We start from the raw sequence: 16,726 nt of genomic DNA, 5'->3' as shown, positions 1-16,726 counted from the left end.
GACTTCTTTGATAAACGGAAGTCTAATGTATGCCATTCTAATGTCCACTATGGGTTCTTTCGTACTTCTCGAGCAGTCCAATTTCCGACGACTCTGCTGCGCATAAACGATCTCTTGAGACCAATTTTAACACCGTAAATCAGTTGTCGACTTATGGTTGAAAGCTTTAGGCTTCAAAAAATCCTTATGAAATCGACCTATCGTGAGCCTTAAAACATCCCAACAAAGGTTCTTAACATCTCTCGACTCACATTTTGGTGAATGTATTAGATAGACTCGTACTAAAAGCCCTCATAACTTTTGTAAAAATGACTGCGAGCAGAGGTCGCAAAAGAGATGTTTGCAACGTATCTGTGGACCCTTTCAATCATTCATCAAACGCATCAATACTGATGACGAGACATGGGTTTATGATTGTGGCACTGAAAGCCATTCCTGCCGAGGCATATTATAAGAAGATATGGAAATTGGATTAAACAATGACAAACTTGTATTGACTCAGGAGCCTATTTTGAAGGCAATAATAGAATTTCTAATAAAATACGTGAATATCTTTTTATCTCAGTCCAGGTCAAATTTGATCAGATAGGACAATATGAAATGCTTTAATAGTCGCTGGATGGATTTTTAAACCGACATATCGCGGTTTACGGAAAGCTATGTACAAATAAAGGATATATGTATGTACAAAAAACTTCAAAGAGAGAAAATGAAGATATACATAATTCTTTAAGCTGGAAGCTTCGGGCTTTCAGTTAATTAATATATTTGCGAATATATGTATAGGTATTACTAGAAAGGTTTCCGTCCAACAGTTGTAACTGTACTTATGTGTGAAAGTTTTGTATTTCCTGGCAGCACGCACTACTGTGGATGCAGTCTGCTGTGATTAATATTTTACTTACTAACCTTGACAAGCCTTAAAGCACTCCTGCACGTACTTATAGTACTCTACAAGTAGTTAATACTCGCGTAAACACTTTCCTTTGTTCTTGACGATTACTAGTTACTTGAAGATGAATCACAAAGGTTTTCCACTTAATTTTACCATTCGTGACATGTTTGTAAAAATCAGTTTACTTTGCAAAGAAGAAAACGAAAACTAAAAAGACATACCTACTTGAGAAAAATTTTACCAAGATTTGATTCGATTTGGTATGTCGATGTGAATTCTGGATGAGTAGGAGTTTAACCTGTTACAGTATCCAGAACGATGCTGCGAAAGGATCACTCTAGATTCTCGCGGCAACTCCAACTCGTCGTCTGCCAGGGGTTATTTGACTTCAAGTACGCCATTCGTTGGAAGCCCTTGAATACTTATGTTAATGGCTTCATTGTGAATGGCGGTCAGTGCATGTCTGAAGTGAACAGCGTCCGAAGTCTGGTCGGCGCGTTGTCTAATGTCGTCGACATAGTCATGGTAATCAGAGCCTCGGTATGTAAATGCCGCTAAGTGCTATGGTGGTGTTGTGCACTTTGCAGAATACATGCTGCTGCTCTGCTAGACTCAGATGGTGAGTGAATATCGGTAGTAGCTTTTCACACATCGAATATTTGAAGAGTTGTCAGCGACAGGTTGAGAAGCTTGGTTAGGAAGCTTACTTACGTCGAACCTAGACTATTTAGCATTAGCATGTTTATTCCATCTGAACCAATGAATTTGGAAGATTTTACTTTGACTTTGAATTTCAACTCGGTCGTCATGTACACAGGGATCGGCATGGGGTTCTCATTAGTTAAAACAGCTATACCGGCTGGGAAATTGGAGGGGAGTTTTGCGATGCTTCGAGCCGGGATGAAACGAGAGGTAGCAGCTGATATCACATTACGGGATGGACGCTCGCCAACGATTACCTCCATAAGAAAGAATAGTTCGGTAAAGGTGCTCGCGGTAAATTCTGTGAAGCCGATCACGTTAGCTTTATTGAAATTAGATCTAGATAATTATGTGCAGATGGTCTGATGGGAAGTTTAGCATAGGTCACCAGGTTATGCTATTTATTAGGCCACCTCAGGTGTCGTCGTTCATTGTGCAGAATATTGAATTGTCATCTGTTCCGCCAGCTCCATCCCCATACGATCGTTTGACAGACAAGAATCCCAAAGATCGTGAAGCGCGTGTTCGGGTGAGATCCCGTTGGGCAACATGTAACACACGGGGATCACAGCAATTGATTCGCGTTCCCGGCTCATGAATGCTACTATCTCCCTGATCTTACTCTAGAGTACGTTGCAGTTAAATTGTAGTATACGAGTTTGTCGCGGGTGTCCATGGATTTTCCTGTAAATAAGAAAATGGCGTGTGCTGCGGGGCCAAACTCCTGCAGCCCGGTGCAACATCCGACACACTCCACTCACGTAAGGTGCGCAGTCTGGAACACGGCGGGAAGTAACACCAGCCAGTACAAGAATTGCACTTGACTGATGTGACGTTCCGACGTATGGGGGCCCGAAACACGGAACAGACTGTTCGAGGAATCAGGAGCTGCTGAGGGGTTCTCGCAGGAGGATTTGAGGGGGATGAAAGTTAGAGGGGGACTGACCAGAATGACAATCATGCTGCCTGTTTGAGCTTCGTTCTTCCCTTCGAATTGTCAAGCAAAGGAGAAAAAATATATATGTGAATGAACCATTAACGTTCTCTTCAATCATCAATCATTAGTGAACAGCTGATTATGACAGTACTTCCAATCATTTGAAAATTTCCTGCTGCTTTCGGTGTGCTGTCAGTTGTCAAAACAATCGAAATTTTTGCTGCTTTGTGGTATAAACGAAATTATTTAATATTTACAGATTTGAAATATATTTGTTGCAATGATTTCGAGTTGTGCATCTAAGTCAATCAATTTAGTGGTGAGTGACAATAAATTTCCTAAACATGAGATGAAAAAAAAATTATTTTGGCAAAGCGAAAAATAAATCTGGCGTTATGTAATTTAAAACGTAAATCTGTTATTATTCTAAAATTATTTATTAATATTTAATTTTCATTTACAGCGTGGCGGTATGCGTGCTATCGCTACAAGTGCGGTACAGCGAAGTGATCATCTTTTTGTGCACCGTGACACACCCGAAGACAATCCAAACATCAAATTTGAGTTTACGCCCGAAAATAAGAAGGTAATTTGTTGTCATATCTGTGCTTTATTCATTAACTTCTTATTGAAAATCATTTCTATTCCCTTTAAAGCGCGTTGAGGCTATCATCAGCATATACCCAGAGGGTTATAAGCGCGCAGCAATGATCCCACTGCTCGATTTAGCACAGCGCCAATATGGTTGGCTGCCAATATCGGCAATGCAAAAGGTTGCAGAAATCTTGGAAGTGTCGCATATGCGCGTCTATGAAGTTGCCACTTTCTATACAATGTTTTTACGAAAACCTACTGGCAAATACCATATTCAAGTATGTACCACCACTCCATGTTGGCTGCGTGGCTCCGATGAGATTATGGAATGTTGCAAGGTATATTACAAATTTAGTGAAATAAATTCTTGTTTCAAAACGTATTAAATTGTATAATTACAGAAAACTTTGGGAGTTGAGGTCGGTGAGATGACCAAGGATGGCCTTTTCACAATTTCCGAGGTAGAGTGTTTGGGTGCCTGTGTTAATGCTCCAATGGTGGCTATAAATGATGACTACTATGTAAGTTTGAAATTTGTATTTACATTATCGATCTTTTAAATTTCTTTGCCTCTCGTCAATGCAGGAAGACTTAACAGCTAAAGATATGCAACAAATTTTAGCCGACTTCAAAGCCGGTAAACCTTCACCACCCGGTCCACGCAACGGTCGTTATGCCAGTGAACCTGCAGGTGAACCAAGTTCACTTACTGAAGAGCCAAAAGGCCCTGGATTTGGTTTACAACCAGCGCTTGCATAAAGTCATTGATTTTACTACAACAATAACTTTAAACCATTTTCAAATCAATAAAACCGCTATTTTACGATAGCAAATGTTATGTTCTATAAGTGGAATAAAACGAAATAAATAATAGCAAATCGTTGTTTAAGGAAAAATAAAAAGTAAACATCTTTGGTAGAACGAGACTAAGACGTAAGTTTCACTGATTCATATTTAACTTATTACAATTTATTCAATTAATTCCAAGTAAAAGTCAATTATTATAGACCAATGCGAAAAAATAGTACATATATAAAAAATTTCAGATGCAATATAAGGATTATTAAGGAACAAATAAGATTTCTTCGTTTTCATCAACTTATTTGTTAAAAAAAAATTCTGGATCAAATAACAGAAGAAGTAATTAATAAATATAAAATTGTGTTGCTAGTTGTTTAAATGGCAATATTTGTATGTAAAACTGAAAAGCTGTCATTCATTATATTTATTCTTAAAATCGTGTAGAGTTATGGTTTTGTATAAATCTACTGCTTACAATTTTTAGAACTTGTTTAATTTTCATGTTTTTCTTTGTTATAAAAAAAATAATTTGCAATATTTTCATATGGTTGATAAAATGTTTAATTCAATGTTTCTTATTCATTTAAATCAAATATACATTATAAATGTATTACTACATCATGTCACCGACGGCGTACATACATATGTATGTATGTATATACGCATAGTTGTAGATTTTTTTTATATATTCGGCGAAGTAATATTTAACTTAAAAAGCCTAAAATTCGGTCAAATTAATTTTTGTTTAGCATGCGGTGACAGATAGAATTTAAATAGATATTAATAAACCAATATCGGTTAAAATGTTAACATTCAAAAGCAAATTTTTGGAACTAAAAATTTAAAACACCGCAAGTCATGCTTAGATGTTGCCGCATATATAAAAAATATTTTTTCAGATATAAGAAACGATATAAAGACATTAAAAATTATGTCGTTAAACTTCAAGTTACTCATCACTATCACCATAATAAACCCTGCAAATAAAAAAAATTATTATATAAAAAGTATTTGGAATGTTTTGAAATAACTCTTACGCATACCTTTTCTTTGATACGGCGCGCTTTGATTTTCGCCCAATTGGATTATGGTAATTTGTACGTGGTGATGTTTCATTTACAAGCCGTTTAGTTTTTTTCGGCTCTTCACGAAGTTCTTTAAATGATACATTTTCTTGGGATTTCATGCGTTTCATAAATTTATCAATGATTTCGTCACAGGACAAGTTCGCTTCCGGTTCCCAAGTGTCCGCCTTCGGTCCAAATCCCTTCCAACGTATGCGAAATATGCGTTGATTCTTCTCTTCAGCATAGTCGATTATCTTGTCTACCTCCCATTCTTTGTTTGGATCAACCGACGATTCGCTTTTTGTTGGACGTCCTTTCTTTGCAGCAACACCACTTTTCTTATTTGTTTTGCTAGCCGATTGCTAAAAATGATAATTCTATAGTAAATATCATATTCAAAGCAAATATATTTCGTTTATAAATACCTTATTTTTATATCTTTCAATTATATCAGGACACGATAGAGTATCCTCTGGCTCCCATGTGTCGTCATCCTTGGTGTATCCTTTCCAGCGTATCAAGTAGTAAGTAACACCATGTTCTACCTTATGGGCCACAATATCTTTAACCTTGTAAATAGAATTATCAAATTGTGTGCTTTAGTTTTTCATATAGTATTATAGCACTTGTTCCCAACCGGAAACCATTATTAACGTATACATGACTAAATTTTCCTACTTTTTTTTGTATTAGAATTCATATATAATTTTAATATTTAAATATAATCAAATATCGTTTATCGATATTTTTAATATTGTTGATAATCGATAATTTTAAAATAAGTTTTTATATGAAAATAAAATCTCCCCATACCTCGTATACTTCCTCATCCCCTCCATCATCCTCCTCCACAGCCAGAGCCTTAGTTTGTGCTTTTTTGCCCTTGCCACGCCTACCAGCGGCCTTGCCGTTCTTTCCCGCAGCTTTCTGTTTTCCACCCGCTGTCGACTTACGTCCCTTCTTAGCTCCACCACCGCCAGTACCGCCGCCATTTAATGGCTCATCGTCACTGTCCATATTATCATTGTCGCCATCCGTTAGTTTCTCTGGCGCTGCTTTGCGTTTGTTCCCCTTCTTACCGCTCGTACCGCTACTTCCTTCCTCTTCCTGATCATCATCGGTGACACTACCCTGTACAGAATGGAATTCATCATCGGTATTCCCTTGGGGATGTGTTTGATCTCTTACAACGCTTTGTTTTTTCTTTCCATCATCACCTTCTTCACGTCCAGCTTCAACTTCCGATTCATCACTATTGGACTCCACCGTGGCGCTCTTTTTAGTTTCCTCATCTTGTTCGTTTTCATTTTCAGCAGATTCCGCATATTCTGCGATTTTTTTCTTATGTACTCTCCCCATTTTTATTTTCGCCGCTTTAAAACTTGAAAATATTTTCTTTCACAAATTATACTTTTTTTGTTGGAGATATTTTTTTAAACTCTCAACCTTTAAAATAATGAATATTGAAGCTCAAAAACTTCCGAATAAAGTGCTTTTTTCTACACAAAATGTACCTTTATTTTTTAGGACGCCGTGAAAATTGTGGCAAAAAACAGAAGCACTGAAAAAGGAGTACAGAAATTCACAAACGCAACGTTGAATCAGAGAACGTACATTTAAATGTACGTTCTCTGGTTGAATTTGAATGGTACGATGCGGCAAATGACACAGAACAACATGGAAACGGACCAACAGAGTTGCAATAATCGTAGATACGATATACTTCAAATCATTTCATATAAAGAAAACAACATTTTGAACGCACGTGGGCTGCATTTTACATAGAAATCTGCCGATTGGTTTAACAAATTGTACATAACAATGATTAAAGCTAAGAAACGTGCGTCGGAGAATGACACTGATGGTCCAATTAAGAAAAAATCCTCGAAATTCGAAGGAGGCAAAGCCATAAATAAATCGGTAAAAGGGGAAGATTTGACCAAAGCAGGCAAATTTGCTAAAAAGTCTAACATAAACTTCACGGCAAATTCGAAATTTCCTCCAAAAAGTGTTGGCAAACCAGGTGTAAATAAATTCTCAGGAAAACCGGGTGCCAACAAATTCGTTGGAAAGTTTAATGGTTCCGGCAAATTTGATAAGAATGCTAAAGGTAAGAAGTTGATTGAAAAGGGGAGCGGAGCTGCCGATGGCGAAAAAACCGACTGGCGTAAATTCAAACAAGAAAAGAAGGAGCTGAAACTTAAACGCAAACAAGCCAAGGATTCTTATGAGGTGTCAGTGGAAGCTAAACAAATTTATGAAAAGCTGAAATGGTAATTAGTGTGTTTCTTGTTTATACTACTGAGAAATTTAAATTTATATTCCTGAAGTCGTCGTACAGAAAAAAAATCTGAGCTCGTGGAAAAACTTTATAATATTCTGAATCGTGGCGATGTGATAAAGAAGTTAATAATGGCACACGATACGGCACGTATCATACAATGCATGTTAAAGCATTCTTCGCCTTCACTTCGAGATCAATTATCCGAGGTAATATATACGTCTTTTTACATTTATTTACATTTATTAATCAATATATATGTGCAGAAACTACTACCTCTGGTCGTCGAAATGTGTGTGTCTAAATATTCTCACTTTTGTGTATTAAGAATGTTCAAATATGGCTCACCTACTATAAAATCAAAAATTGTTGATTGTTTTATGGGCAATGTAATACGTTTGGCTGGACACAATATATCTAGTAAAATTCTGGATCACGCCTACCACACTGTAGCAAACCCAAAACAACGCATTTATCTTCGCCAAGAATTTTATGGAGAACTGTATCGTCAATCAAAAGATGATAATGTAAAAACACTCGCTGATGCTTACAATGATGCAATCGATATGAAATTGTCCATACTGAGTGCTGTTAAATCCAACATCAACCATTTGGCCAACAAACAGTTAGTGGATAATTCTCTGGTGCACGCAGTCATTTTGGAATATTTAACAGTTTGTGAAGATGATAAAATAGAAGAAACCGTTAGTTCATTTGCGCCTCTAATACCACTCATGCTAACAACTAAGGATGGAACTCAAGCGGCAATAATTTGTTTTTATAAATCCACTCCTAAAAATAGGCGGGTGAGTTAATAAAAAAACACGTATTTTTCTTAAAACAATTAAAATTCAATTCCTATTTTGATTGACCTTGACTTCTACTCAAAAAAAAACTTAAAACAAAAATCTCTTTCTTTCAGGCTATAATAAAAACCATCAAAGATCACTTGATAAAAATTAGTACACATGAACATGGTCATATTTTTTTAATAGCATTAGTAAACTGTCTTGATGACACAAAAGCAACTAAGAAAGCAATATACGACAATTTGAATCCCGAATTGAAAACTTTGATGGAAAATCAATGGGGTCGCCGTGTTATTGAATGGTTCGTTGTGCCTGCCGATACAAATTGCTTCCATCCCAGCTTCATTACAAGCATTAATGATGGATTGCAATATGGAAAAAAAGATACAGATGTTAGACGTAAAGAAATATTCGAACAGATCGAAGAGCCCCTATCTACAGCCATTTCTGAAGACCCGAAATTTTGGCTGTCTAATCGACATATAGGCCTCGTCACAGCCGAAATATTGAAGAAATGTATGTGTTCTTTTTGTAATTATGCTCGCCATTTTTTAAAGTAACCACGTTATGTTTTCACTTCTTCTTTAGTAACCCAAGAGCACTTTGAGAAAGCTTCCAGAGCCCTCGCTGATGTTATTGTGGACACAACTTGGACTGTCACTGTAGAAGTGGAAGGAAAAGCGAAAAACACAAAAAACATTCAGGATGTAGAGAAAATAATTGCAGAAGCAACCAAAGTGAAGAAACAAAAACGCTTGGCAGCTGCTGCTGACGCTGATGAGCCACAGAACGATTCATCGGATGATGAAGTAGAAGAGGCTAAAGAACCGGTCGCTGTGGTAACAGCGCGAGGCATTGAGGAATCTGGTCTGCATATTGTATTGAAAAAGATTCTCAAAAATGACAAAGAACGTTTGTCCACAAACGAGAGTGCAGAAACATTTGGGTCAATCCTCGTTCAAAAACTCAATTCTGATACGGTAAGAAATACCAGATTTGCATATATCACCCACATTAATGTACCTTATTAATTTTTAGCTGCGAGATTGGTTGAATGTAAACCGGGCCTGCTTTATATTATTAAATGTTGTCGAGCAAAATACTGAGGCTGTGAAATCGGCACTAAAAGAGCTCCTTAAGCCATTAAGCGAAGTGCTGAAGAAAGAAAAGGGTGCTGGGCAAAAGCTATTATTGAATAAAATGGAATTTTAATATAGTATCGTTTGATTTATTTTAATTTTATCATGTATTTTTGATAATTTTAATGGATTACTTGTTTAGCTAACAATATGAAAGTAATTACAGATAAAATAAAAAGTTTAGTTATTAGAAATTTTTAAATGCGATTTTAGTTAACTAAATCGAGTAGGAGCGTTAAATGTTAATATAAATTGTTTATTCCGTACGGAGGATTATATGTAGTCCGGAGTCTGTATCGACAATTTTCGACATTTGTCCAACCTTCAAACTAAATGCTGCATCTTCAAATGCCTTTTGCATTTGACCTAAAACAAAATGAACATGAAAGCGTACAGTACATAAGTACAATAATTGTGGATACCTTTGCCAAATGGACCTAAATCTCCGCCACGTTTTGCGGAGCTGCAGTCAGAGAACTTAGTTGCTAGTGCGGCTAATGTAGTGTCACCAGACTCAATCTGCTTGCGATAGTCATCTAAAATCGCACGTGCTTCTTCCTTAGATCGCGTAATATTTTCTTCGCGCCATGAACTAGGACGGCGACTACCTTTATGCTTAACAAGTAAATGGGAGCATCGCACCTCACTAGGACCAGACGACTCCTTTTTTGCGGGCTCAGACGGTAAATCCCACTGGGATTCTTTTGTATAAATATTTAAATAATAAGTCAATCCTGCAAAGTATAAAATACGCCAATTTTATTCCTTTCCTTTCTGTAAATATGTAGATACGCAATTCTAATATTCATTGGCGATAACATTCAGTATCGAAGTATTGTATAAAAGTCATATATTGCTTACCCGTTGACCGACTTTTACGCACTTCCCAACCTTCGGGTATATTTTTCTCGGTGTCTGACATAATAGTTTATCTTTATTTAATTTTTTGTAGTTGAATAAAATTTGCAAATATTTAGATACAAGAAATGAGTGCAAAACGCCGCAACTCCTCAGAGCAGATTAGCTCATTTATAGAGACAAAATGGAAACGGAACACCTCAGAATGATTGATATGTACCGAAATTCAGTACATAGAAAAAATCAAATAAAAATATAAAAAAAATTATACTCATGAAAGAACAAACACAAAGCACAATATTTTATTTTTTATTTTTGAAAGCAAAGAGAATTATTGTTACAAATTATAAATAAAGTATTTTGTAAGTCAAAGTGCGACCAACAAACAAAATCGATAGCTGTCGACTAAAATTGTAAGTCCATCACCTTCGACTATCAGCTGTAATTGACAGCATAGTGCAAAATTTAATTTATTGTGTCTGTGGCTTTGGTTAAAATTGTGTATAAAAAGCTAACAAAAAAATTGTGTGCGAGTGAAATATAAATAGTGATTTTTATTGTGCAGTTCAAAAGCACACACCTTTATTCCGGTGTTAAAGTGCTGAATTAGAAAGATGTCCCGAAATTCCAAGCCTGGACCGATACCAAATCGATGGCTGAATTGCCCACGAAAGAGCGAAAAATTAATTGCTGAAAGATTTCTGGCATTTAAAACACCATTAAGTAGTGCATTCGATGATCAAGTGCCAATTGAATGTCTCTTTCATCCTGAAATGATTTTTGACTATTTTAAAGCAATAAAGGTTCGTACTGATACCCTGCAACGTGTCGCCAATATTGTATGCACAACTACTTTTATGTTACCATATGTATATACATGTATACATATTCGATTTGGCTGTTGTAGATCAATATATTATTTTCGTATAATTTTGGCAATAATAGTTTGTAATTTTAGTTAAAGCTGGGCCTTTGGATTGATTTGACCAACACAACGCGTTTTTACAATCGTCAAATTGTTGAATCACGCGATGCTCAATATGTAAAGCTACAGTGTCGCGGCCATGGAGAAACACCTTCGCCAGAGCAAACCCAATCATTTATCGAAATTGTTGACCGCTTTGTCAATGAACGTCCTTTTGAAACTGTAGGCGTACATTGTACACATGGTTTCAATAGAACAGGATTTTTAATTGCTTCCTACTTAGTGGAAAGGCTGGATTACTCAATTGAAGCAGCAATAGCCATATTTGCAGAGGCACGTCCACCAGGAATTTACAAACAGGACTATATTAATGAGTTATTTCGTCGGTACGAAGATGATGAGGACCCTCTACCAGCGCCTACCCTACCAGCATGGTGTTTAGAATATGATGACGGTGATGGAAATGACGCAAACTCCTACGACTCGCATAAGCGTAAAGCAGACGACTTAAACAACGTCAATGGCGACGAACAAGAGGAGTACGAAGAAGATGATCAAACTGAAGATGAACCAGGCGCTTCTAATGGTGGTGGCCATAAAAAGAAGCGACGCAAAGAGTTGGTAATTAAAAATGCCACCTTCATGAGCGGTGTTCCAGGTGTAGTGCAAGTAACCGACCAACCAAGGTTGGGAGATTTACAGCTAAAGGTACAGGAAATGTGCGGTTGGAAGAAATCAGGTTTTCCTGGTGCGCAGCCCGTATCTATGGACAAGAATAATTTAAAACGTTTAAGCGAGATTCCATATCGTGTGTCGTGGAAGGCGGATGGCTCGCGGTAAGCAATATATACATAAATGTGTTTATAATATTTATTGCTACTAATTTTTTAACTATTAACTACAGGTACATGATGCTTATTAATAAACGTGATGAGATTTACTTTTTCGACAGGAACAATACTTGTTTCCAAGTCGAAAACATAACATTTGTCAAAGCTGGCAATTTAGGTCAACACTTAGAAAACACACTTTTAGATGGAGTAAGCTATCAAATTAGTATTTTTTTCAACCGTAATGTTAATAATTGTTTGCATTAGGAAATGGTTATTGACAAACTCAATGGTGAATCTATTCCGCGCTACCTCATATACGATATAATTAAATTTTCCAATTATGACATTGGTTCGAAACCCTTCTATCCAGAGCGGCTGACTTGCATCAAAAAAGAAATTATAGGTGTGTTGGTATCCAAACGAACTAGACATGCTTAATAAATCTTTTCAAACGCATATTTTTTAGAACCACGCTATGAGGCTATCACCAAAGGACTGATCAATAGACCGTTGGAACCATTCAGCATTCGTAATAAAGAATTTTGGGACATTCGCCAATCTGCCTCTTTACTGGGTGAAAAGTTCTCAAAGTCGTTATTACATGTACCCGATGGTTTAATTTTTCAACCTTCAAAACAAGTAAGATTAAGAAAAAAAATAAATTAACAACTAGAGCTGCTGTAATAATAAAAACACTTTTTCAGCCCTACACAGCTGGCGTGTGCAAGGACGTACTTAAATGGAAACCAAGTAATATGAACTCAATCGATTTTCGACTTAAAATAAAAGTGGAAAGTGCCCCGGGGTTAGTGCAATCTTTTATTTCATATATTTTTAAAATGTGTACTAAAGCATTTTCTTCTTTATAGCATGTTAACTGAGAAAGTGGGCTACCTTTATGTCGGTGGCACAACAGAATATTTTTCCAAGATGAAATACACGAAAGCATTGAAGAATTTAGATAATAAGATCATTGAATGCGCCATAAATCAAAAGGGCGAATGGGAATTTATGCGCGAACGCACAGACAAAACACTTCCGAATAGTTTTAACACTGCCAACTGTGAGTCCCTAATGTCAATTGCACAAATTATAATTTTATAAAATTCTATCTCTATCCATAATGTTATAGCGGTTATGGAAAGTATTCGTTATCCGATAACTCAGCAAGGTTTACTGCACTTTATTGCCAACTATGGACATCGAGATGACAATGACATGATGCCACCACCACAGCGTCAGCCTCACCATACTCAACATCATCATCAGCACCAGCACCAGCAGCAGCAGCAGAGACATAGCCAGCCACCAGTGCAGCAACATCAACAACCAGAACTACAAAACCATCATCAAACCGTCAACCGTCAACAAAAATAGGGGAGTTAGAACAGCATGAACCGCAATAAATGTTAACAGTAAAATAGAACTTTTAAATTAAGTTTAATACACAAAATACGCAAATTTTATACGAGAGTATAAAGTTCAAAACATAGATATGATAATCATATTGGGAAAATATATGATTGAAAGCGTTACATAACGTGACATAATAAATTAATTTTTTTTAAATAAGCGATAATCGTGCATTAACCTACACTTTTCATATTTCGATCCTGAACATGGGATTTGAAATTTGCCACGAATTTTGTTACAGCCAGAGGGGCCATGTCCGTCTGTCTGCATATATGCAAGCTAGTCCCTCGGTTTTAAGGATATTGATCTGAAATTCGGCACACGTCATTTTCTCCCCAAACCGCTGCACATCTGTCCTTCCTTCTTTTGACTACTACAGCAACAAACCGTATAGCTCTAATACAAACTTAACTCTTTTTTTTTTTTTTATTAAGTTTCATTATCACCATTGCAGTAAAAACATTTATAAGTCATATTTACATAAATAATAATCAATATATCACCGTAATATGCTACCATTTTTTATTAAATCATCTTCCGTTACTTCGCCAATGTCAAGTAAACATACCAGTGCTGCACCCTGTTCGGCCTGTTTTTTATTTTTCTCCCAAAATGAGCTCGTATACCGTTTGCCGTTGAAAGTGCAAATGGCACGGAAGAGTTTATCAATGCGTTGCGTTTCATATTGCGCTATGCTTATGTTGTTACGACCAGCATACGTGTAGAGTTTTGTTTTTGGCAATTCTGTATCTATATTGGGTATTGTGAAAAACAAGTTGAATACAGGAAGCAAAAACCAGCAAATTTTTTATACAGACCGCTATTGTAATTCGAACGCAAGAATGCAATATTGTGTTGCACAACATCAGCCTCTAGTGGTGGTATATCCATTTTTTGTCGTTTTATTTCGGGACCTTCACTGGTGTCATCATCAGGTATCATGCCAGGCGCCACTTCACGTCTGCCAAAGTTTCCGCGCTCTTGCAGTTCCAATTGTTTGCGATAACAATAATCGCCCAGCGACCAGATTTCACTGTGTGTGAAAATCTCTTAAAATTGCATACATTTCATATAACTAAATAACAGTGCTTACCACATTTGTTGTAGCGTCTGACATTGTAAAAATTGTTTACCACGCGGTGATTCTTGCAACTCTTTTAATATGTTTTGCACGCAATATTTCGTGTTATGTGCTGCGTTATCGTAGTCGACACTCAGCTTTAAATACTTAACAATAATATCATCCATAGGCAGCATTCCTAAGATGTAATTATTATTTATTATTATACCTTTTTAATTAAATTAATTAATTAAAACAAATTACCTTCTTTTCGAAAAATAGAAACATTCAACTGTGCAGCTCTACCCACCATAACACTAGTAGCACCGCACAAATCGCGAAATCTTATTAAGTCTTTATATTTCTGAAACTCTTTGGAACCGCCATTTGCAATCACTGGTATATTGACCGCCTTCGCAATTTCTCGTATAAAATCTATTTAAGATATGAAATATAAATTAATTTAATGAAACTACATAAACGTTAGTATTAGTAGCAATATTTGCCTGGATGTGGCGCGTGCTGTGGTCGTTCATCCCGCGTACGCCCATGTATCGCAATAGCAGCTATTCCTGTAGTTGCAAAACGCTGCACCAATTTGATCGTATCGTTGAGGTCTGGTAAAATTCTGTTTGTTTTTGTTTTAAATTAGTCTTCCTTTCCTTACTATTTTAGTAATTTTACACTTACCTAATTTTGCAGGTTACTGGAATGCTCAAATTTTTGCATAGTGTTGTTAGGATGTGCTCCGCCTTATCTGGTTGAGCAAGTAGTGCTACACCCATTCCTCCTTTTATGGAGAATTCTTTGGGGCATCCCATATTTATGTCTAGCCCAGCAATGTCATTTTCTACTAGTTTGCCTACGCTTAATGCGCGTTCTGCGTCACTTGTTCCCAACTGCAGCACAAGTTGTTGTCGTTCCTTTGCACAAGTGCGAAATACAATTGTTCCATCACTTCTGTCAACAAAGTCAATGGTGCCCAATGCAGCTGTTATATGAGAAAGCATTAATTGTAATACAATCCTCATATATTTACACGCTTACCATTTACACGTCTCTTGCTTCGCATTAACTTTAAATCAATTAATTCTTCTGTATAAACAATGTCTGCACCGAATTCCAAAGCCATCAAACGCATTGGTAAAGTTCCAACTCGAACCATCGGCGCCATTATTACCTTATTGCGATAGTCCAAACTTGTGCCATTTCCTCCCACTGTCATTTTTTTTAATAAACGTAAATAACTCTTTAAATTCATCAATTTACTGTGCGAAATATAAATATACTTAGTTGTCACAAATATAATTTCTTTGCGTACACAATCGCCTATAGCATGCTTTTAGACAATCAGCTGATTGATTTTTTCAACTCTGCTGATTAATTAAGGTCCGTTCACATGCTGTTTCAGTGTTACTTTAATAAATTGTATCGAGATTATAAAATCGAGAATTTATTAAAAGAGGATTAAAAATTATCCACATATATAAATTTCCACCAATTTTAAATTATATGCTTAGTATTCGAAATTTAATTTTTTCCATTTTTTTTTTCAAAAAAAATTAATTTAAACAATTTACAAATTATTAATAATTTTTAATTAAATTAAGATTTTCGATATTAAAGAATAAAAATATAAATTTAAATGTTAACTGCATTTTTTTAATGTATTATTTGCCTGTTCCAAATATAATATAAAACAGTAAAAAAAAATTCATTATAGAGCTAAACACACTTCCTTATCGCTCATTTACTATAGTTAGTTCAAAAAGTTTGGGTTTTTAGTTCAATTAAATATACATAACGAATAAGAAAACATCATTTGTAGTTAAATATTTTTAGTAAATTTGTATTTTATTTTTATAAAAACTGATGTTGGTCTAATGATGTTTTCGTTTTAAGTTATTTTTACTAATTACTAATTTCAAAATAGCACAGATATTGAACGCTCAAAGCAAATATAAATACAAATTCGGTAGTAATTCATTCAATAAAATACTTTCGTATACATTTTAGCAATAGTTTACAATTTTGTTTAGAATAGTAAAATATGTACATATAAATTACAATAAAAATAAGATGACTCACTTTAATGTCGTTTAATACTTCGTACTGTATAAAAATAAGCTTTTAGAGCTATATTACATAATGTTATAAGTTGTAATATTTTCTCGTTAATAAAAATTCGACATCCACTATATAAGCTAAAACATATGTTCAATGGAGACATATTTAGGCTACAAAATCTACAACAACATACAAGTTTAAAGAAATTACCTATGTTTAGAGATTTTTTTTAAATTATTAAATAATTACAACAATAAAATAAAAAATTTCCTGTGCTCAGGCTTTTATAACCTCACTTTAACGCAACATTTGAATATATAGTTTAATACATATAAATAACATAAT

The 16,726-nt window shown here is 35.5% G+C and overlaps 6 protein-coding genes across 7 annotated transcripts; 3 read left to right on the top strand and 3 right to left on the bottom strand.

The window, feature by feature from the left end:
* Positions 1 to 2,706: 2,706 nt before the first annotated feature.
* On the top strand, positions 2,707 to 4,030 carry LOC120773701 (NADH dehydrogenase [ubiquinone] flavoprotein 2, mitochondrial). Its single transcript, XM_040102735.1, has 5 exons — positions 2,707 to 2,853; positions 2,998 to 3,120; positions 3,191 to 3,466; positions 3,530 to 3,649; positions 3,714 to 4,030. Exons 1-5 carry the CDS (start codon positions 2,815 to 2,817, stop codon positions 3,885 to 3,887), a joined length of 732 nt encoding a protein of 243 aa, XP_039958669.1. The 5' UTR covers positions 2,707 to 2,814; the 3' UTR covers positions 3,888 to 4,030.
* Positions 4,031 to 4,287: 257 nt separating this feature from the next.
* On the bottom strand, positions 4,288 to 6,609 carry LOC120773700 (M-phase phosphoprotein 8). 2 transcript variants are annotated; one of them, XM_040102733.1, is made up of 5 exons: positions 6,511 to 6,609; positions 5,810 to 6,442; positions 5,422 to 5,565; positions 4,973 to 5,358; positions 4,288 to 4,906 (listed from the first exon to the last, which is right to left on the bottom strand). In XM_040102733.1, exons 2-5 carry the CDS (start codon positions 6,353 to 6,355, stop codon positions 4,879 to 4,881), a joined length of 1,104 nt encoding a protein of 367 aa, XP_039958667.1. In that variant the 5' UTR covers positions 6,356 to 6,442; positions 6,511 to 6,609; the 3' UTR covers positions 4,288 to 4,878. The 2 variants fall into 2 exon arrangements, with proteins under 2 accessions (XP_039958667.1, XP_039958668.1); XM_040102734.1 differs by having other exon boundaries at positions 5,810 to 6,127; positions 6,185 to 6,598.
* A 126-nt stretch (positions 6,610 to 6,735) lies between these two features.
* Positions 6,736 to 9,421, top strand: LOC120773699 (protein penguin). Its single transcript, XM_040102731.1, has 6 exons — positions 6,736 to 7,269; positions 7,327 to 7,486; positions 7,544 to 8,083; positions 8,200 to 8,602; positions 8,675 to 9,066; positions 9,125 to 9,421. Exons 1-6 carry the CDS (start codon positions 6,818 to 6,820, stop codon positions 9,296 to 9,298), a joined length of 2,121 nt encoding a protein of 706 aa, XP_039958665.1. The 5' UTR covers positions 6,736 to 6,817; the 3' UTR covers positions 9,299 to 9,421.
* LOC120773702 (putative peptidyl-prolyl cis-trans isomerase dodo) lies at positions 9,383 to 10,247 on the bottom strand. Its single transcript, XM_040102736.1, has 3 exons — positions 10,087 to 10,247; positions 9,648 to 9,959; positions 9,383 to 9,591 (listed from the first exon to the last, which is right to left on the bottom strand). Exons 1-3 carry the CDS (start codon positions 10,145 to 10,147, stop codon positions 9,482 to 9,484), a joined length of 483 nt encoding a protein of 160 aa, XP_039958670.1. The 5' UTR covers positions 10,148 to 10,247; the 3' UTR covers positions 9,383 to 9,481.
* A 292-nt stretch (positions 10,248 to 10,539) lies between these two features.
* Positions 10,540 to 13,420, top strand: LOC120774718 (mRNA-capping enzyme). Its single transcript, XM_040104469.1, has 8 exons — positions 10,540 to 10,886; positions 11,042 to 11,844; positions 11,913 to 12,048; positions 12,106 to 12,244; positions 12,308 to 12,480; positions 12,546 to 12,646; positions 12,711 to 12,904; positions 12,974 to 13,420. Exons 1-8 carry the CDS (start codon positions 10,698 to 10,700, stop codon positions 13,216 to 13,218), a joined length of 1,980 nt encoding a protein of 659 aa, XP_039960403.1. The 5' UTR covers positions 10,540 to 10,697; the 3' UTR covers positions 13,219 to 13,420.
* Positions 13,421 to 13,649: 229 nt separating this feature from the next.
* Positions 13,650 to 15,697, bottom strand: LOC120774720 (tRNA-dihydrouridine(20) synthase [NAD(P)+]-like). The gene is made up of 7 exons (XM_040104470.1): positions 15,362 to 15,697; positions 15,005 to 15,305; positions 14,821 to 14,942; positions 14,579 to 14,749; positions 14,348 to 14,513; positions 14,073 to 14,287; positions 13,650 to 14,004 (listed from the first exon to the last, which is right to left on the bottom strand). The coding sequence occupies exons 1-7, from the start codon at positions 15,573 to 15,575 to the stop codon at positions 13,754 to 13,756; spliced, it is 1,440 nt and encodes a 479-aa protein (XP_039960404.1). The 5' UTR covers positions 15,576 to 15,697; the 3' UTR covers positions 13,650 to 13,753.
* Between the last annotated feature and the right edge of the window lie 1,029 nt (positions 15,698 to 16,726).

The sequence above is a fragment of the Bactrocera tryoni genome, chromosome 4 (assembly GCF_016617805.1).
Source record: "Bactrocera tryoni isolate S06 chromosome 4, CSIRO_BtryS06_freeze2, whole genome shotgun sequence".
In the NCBI taxonomy this organism is placed as follows: Eukaryota; Metazoa; Arthropoda; class Insecta; order Diptera; family Tephritidae; genus Bactrocera; species Bactrocera tryoni.
The sequence above is the reverse complement of the archived record's forward strand: the minus strand, read 5'-3'. Positions and strand labels throughout refer to the sequence as shown.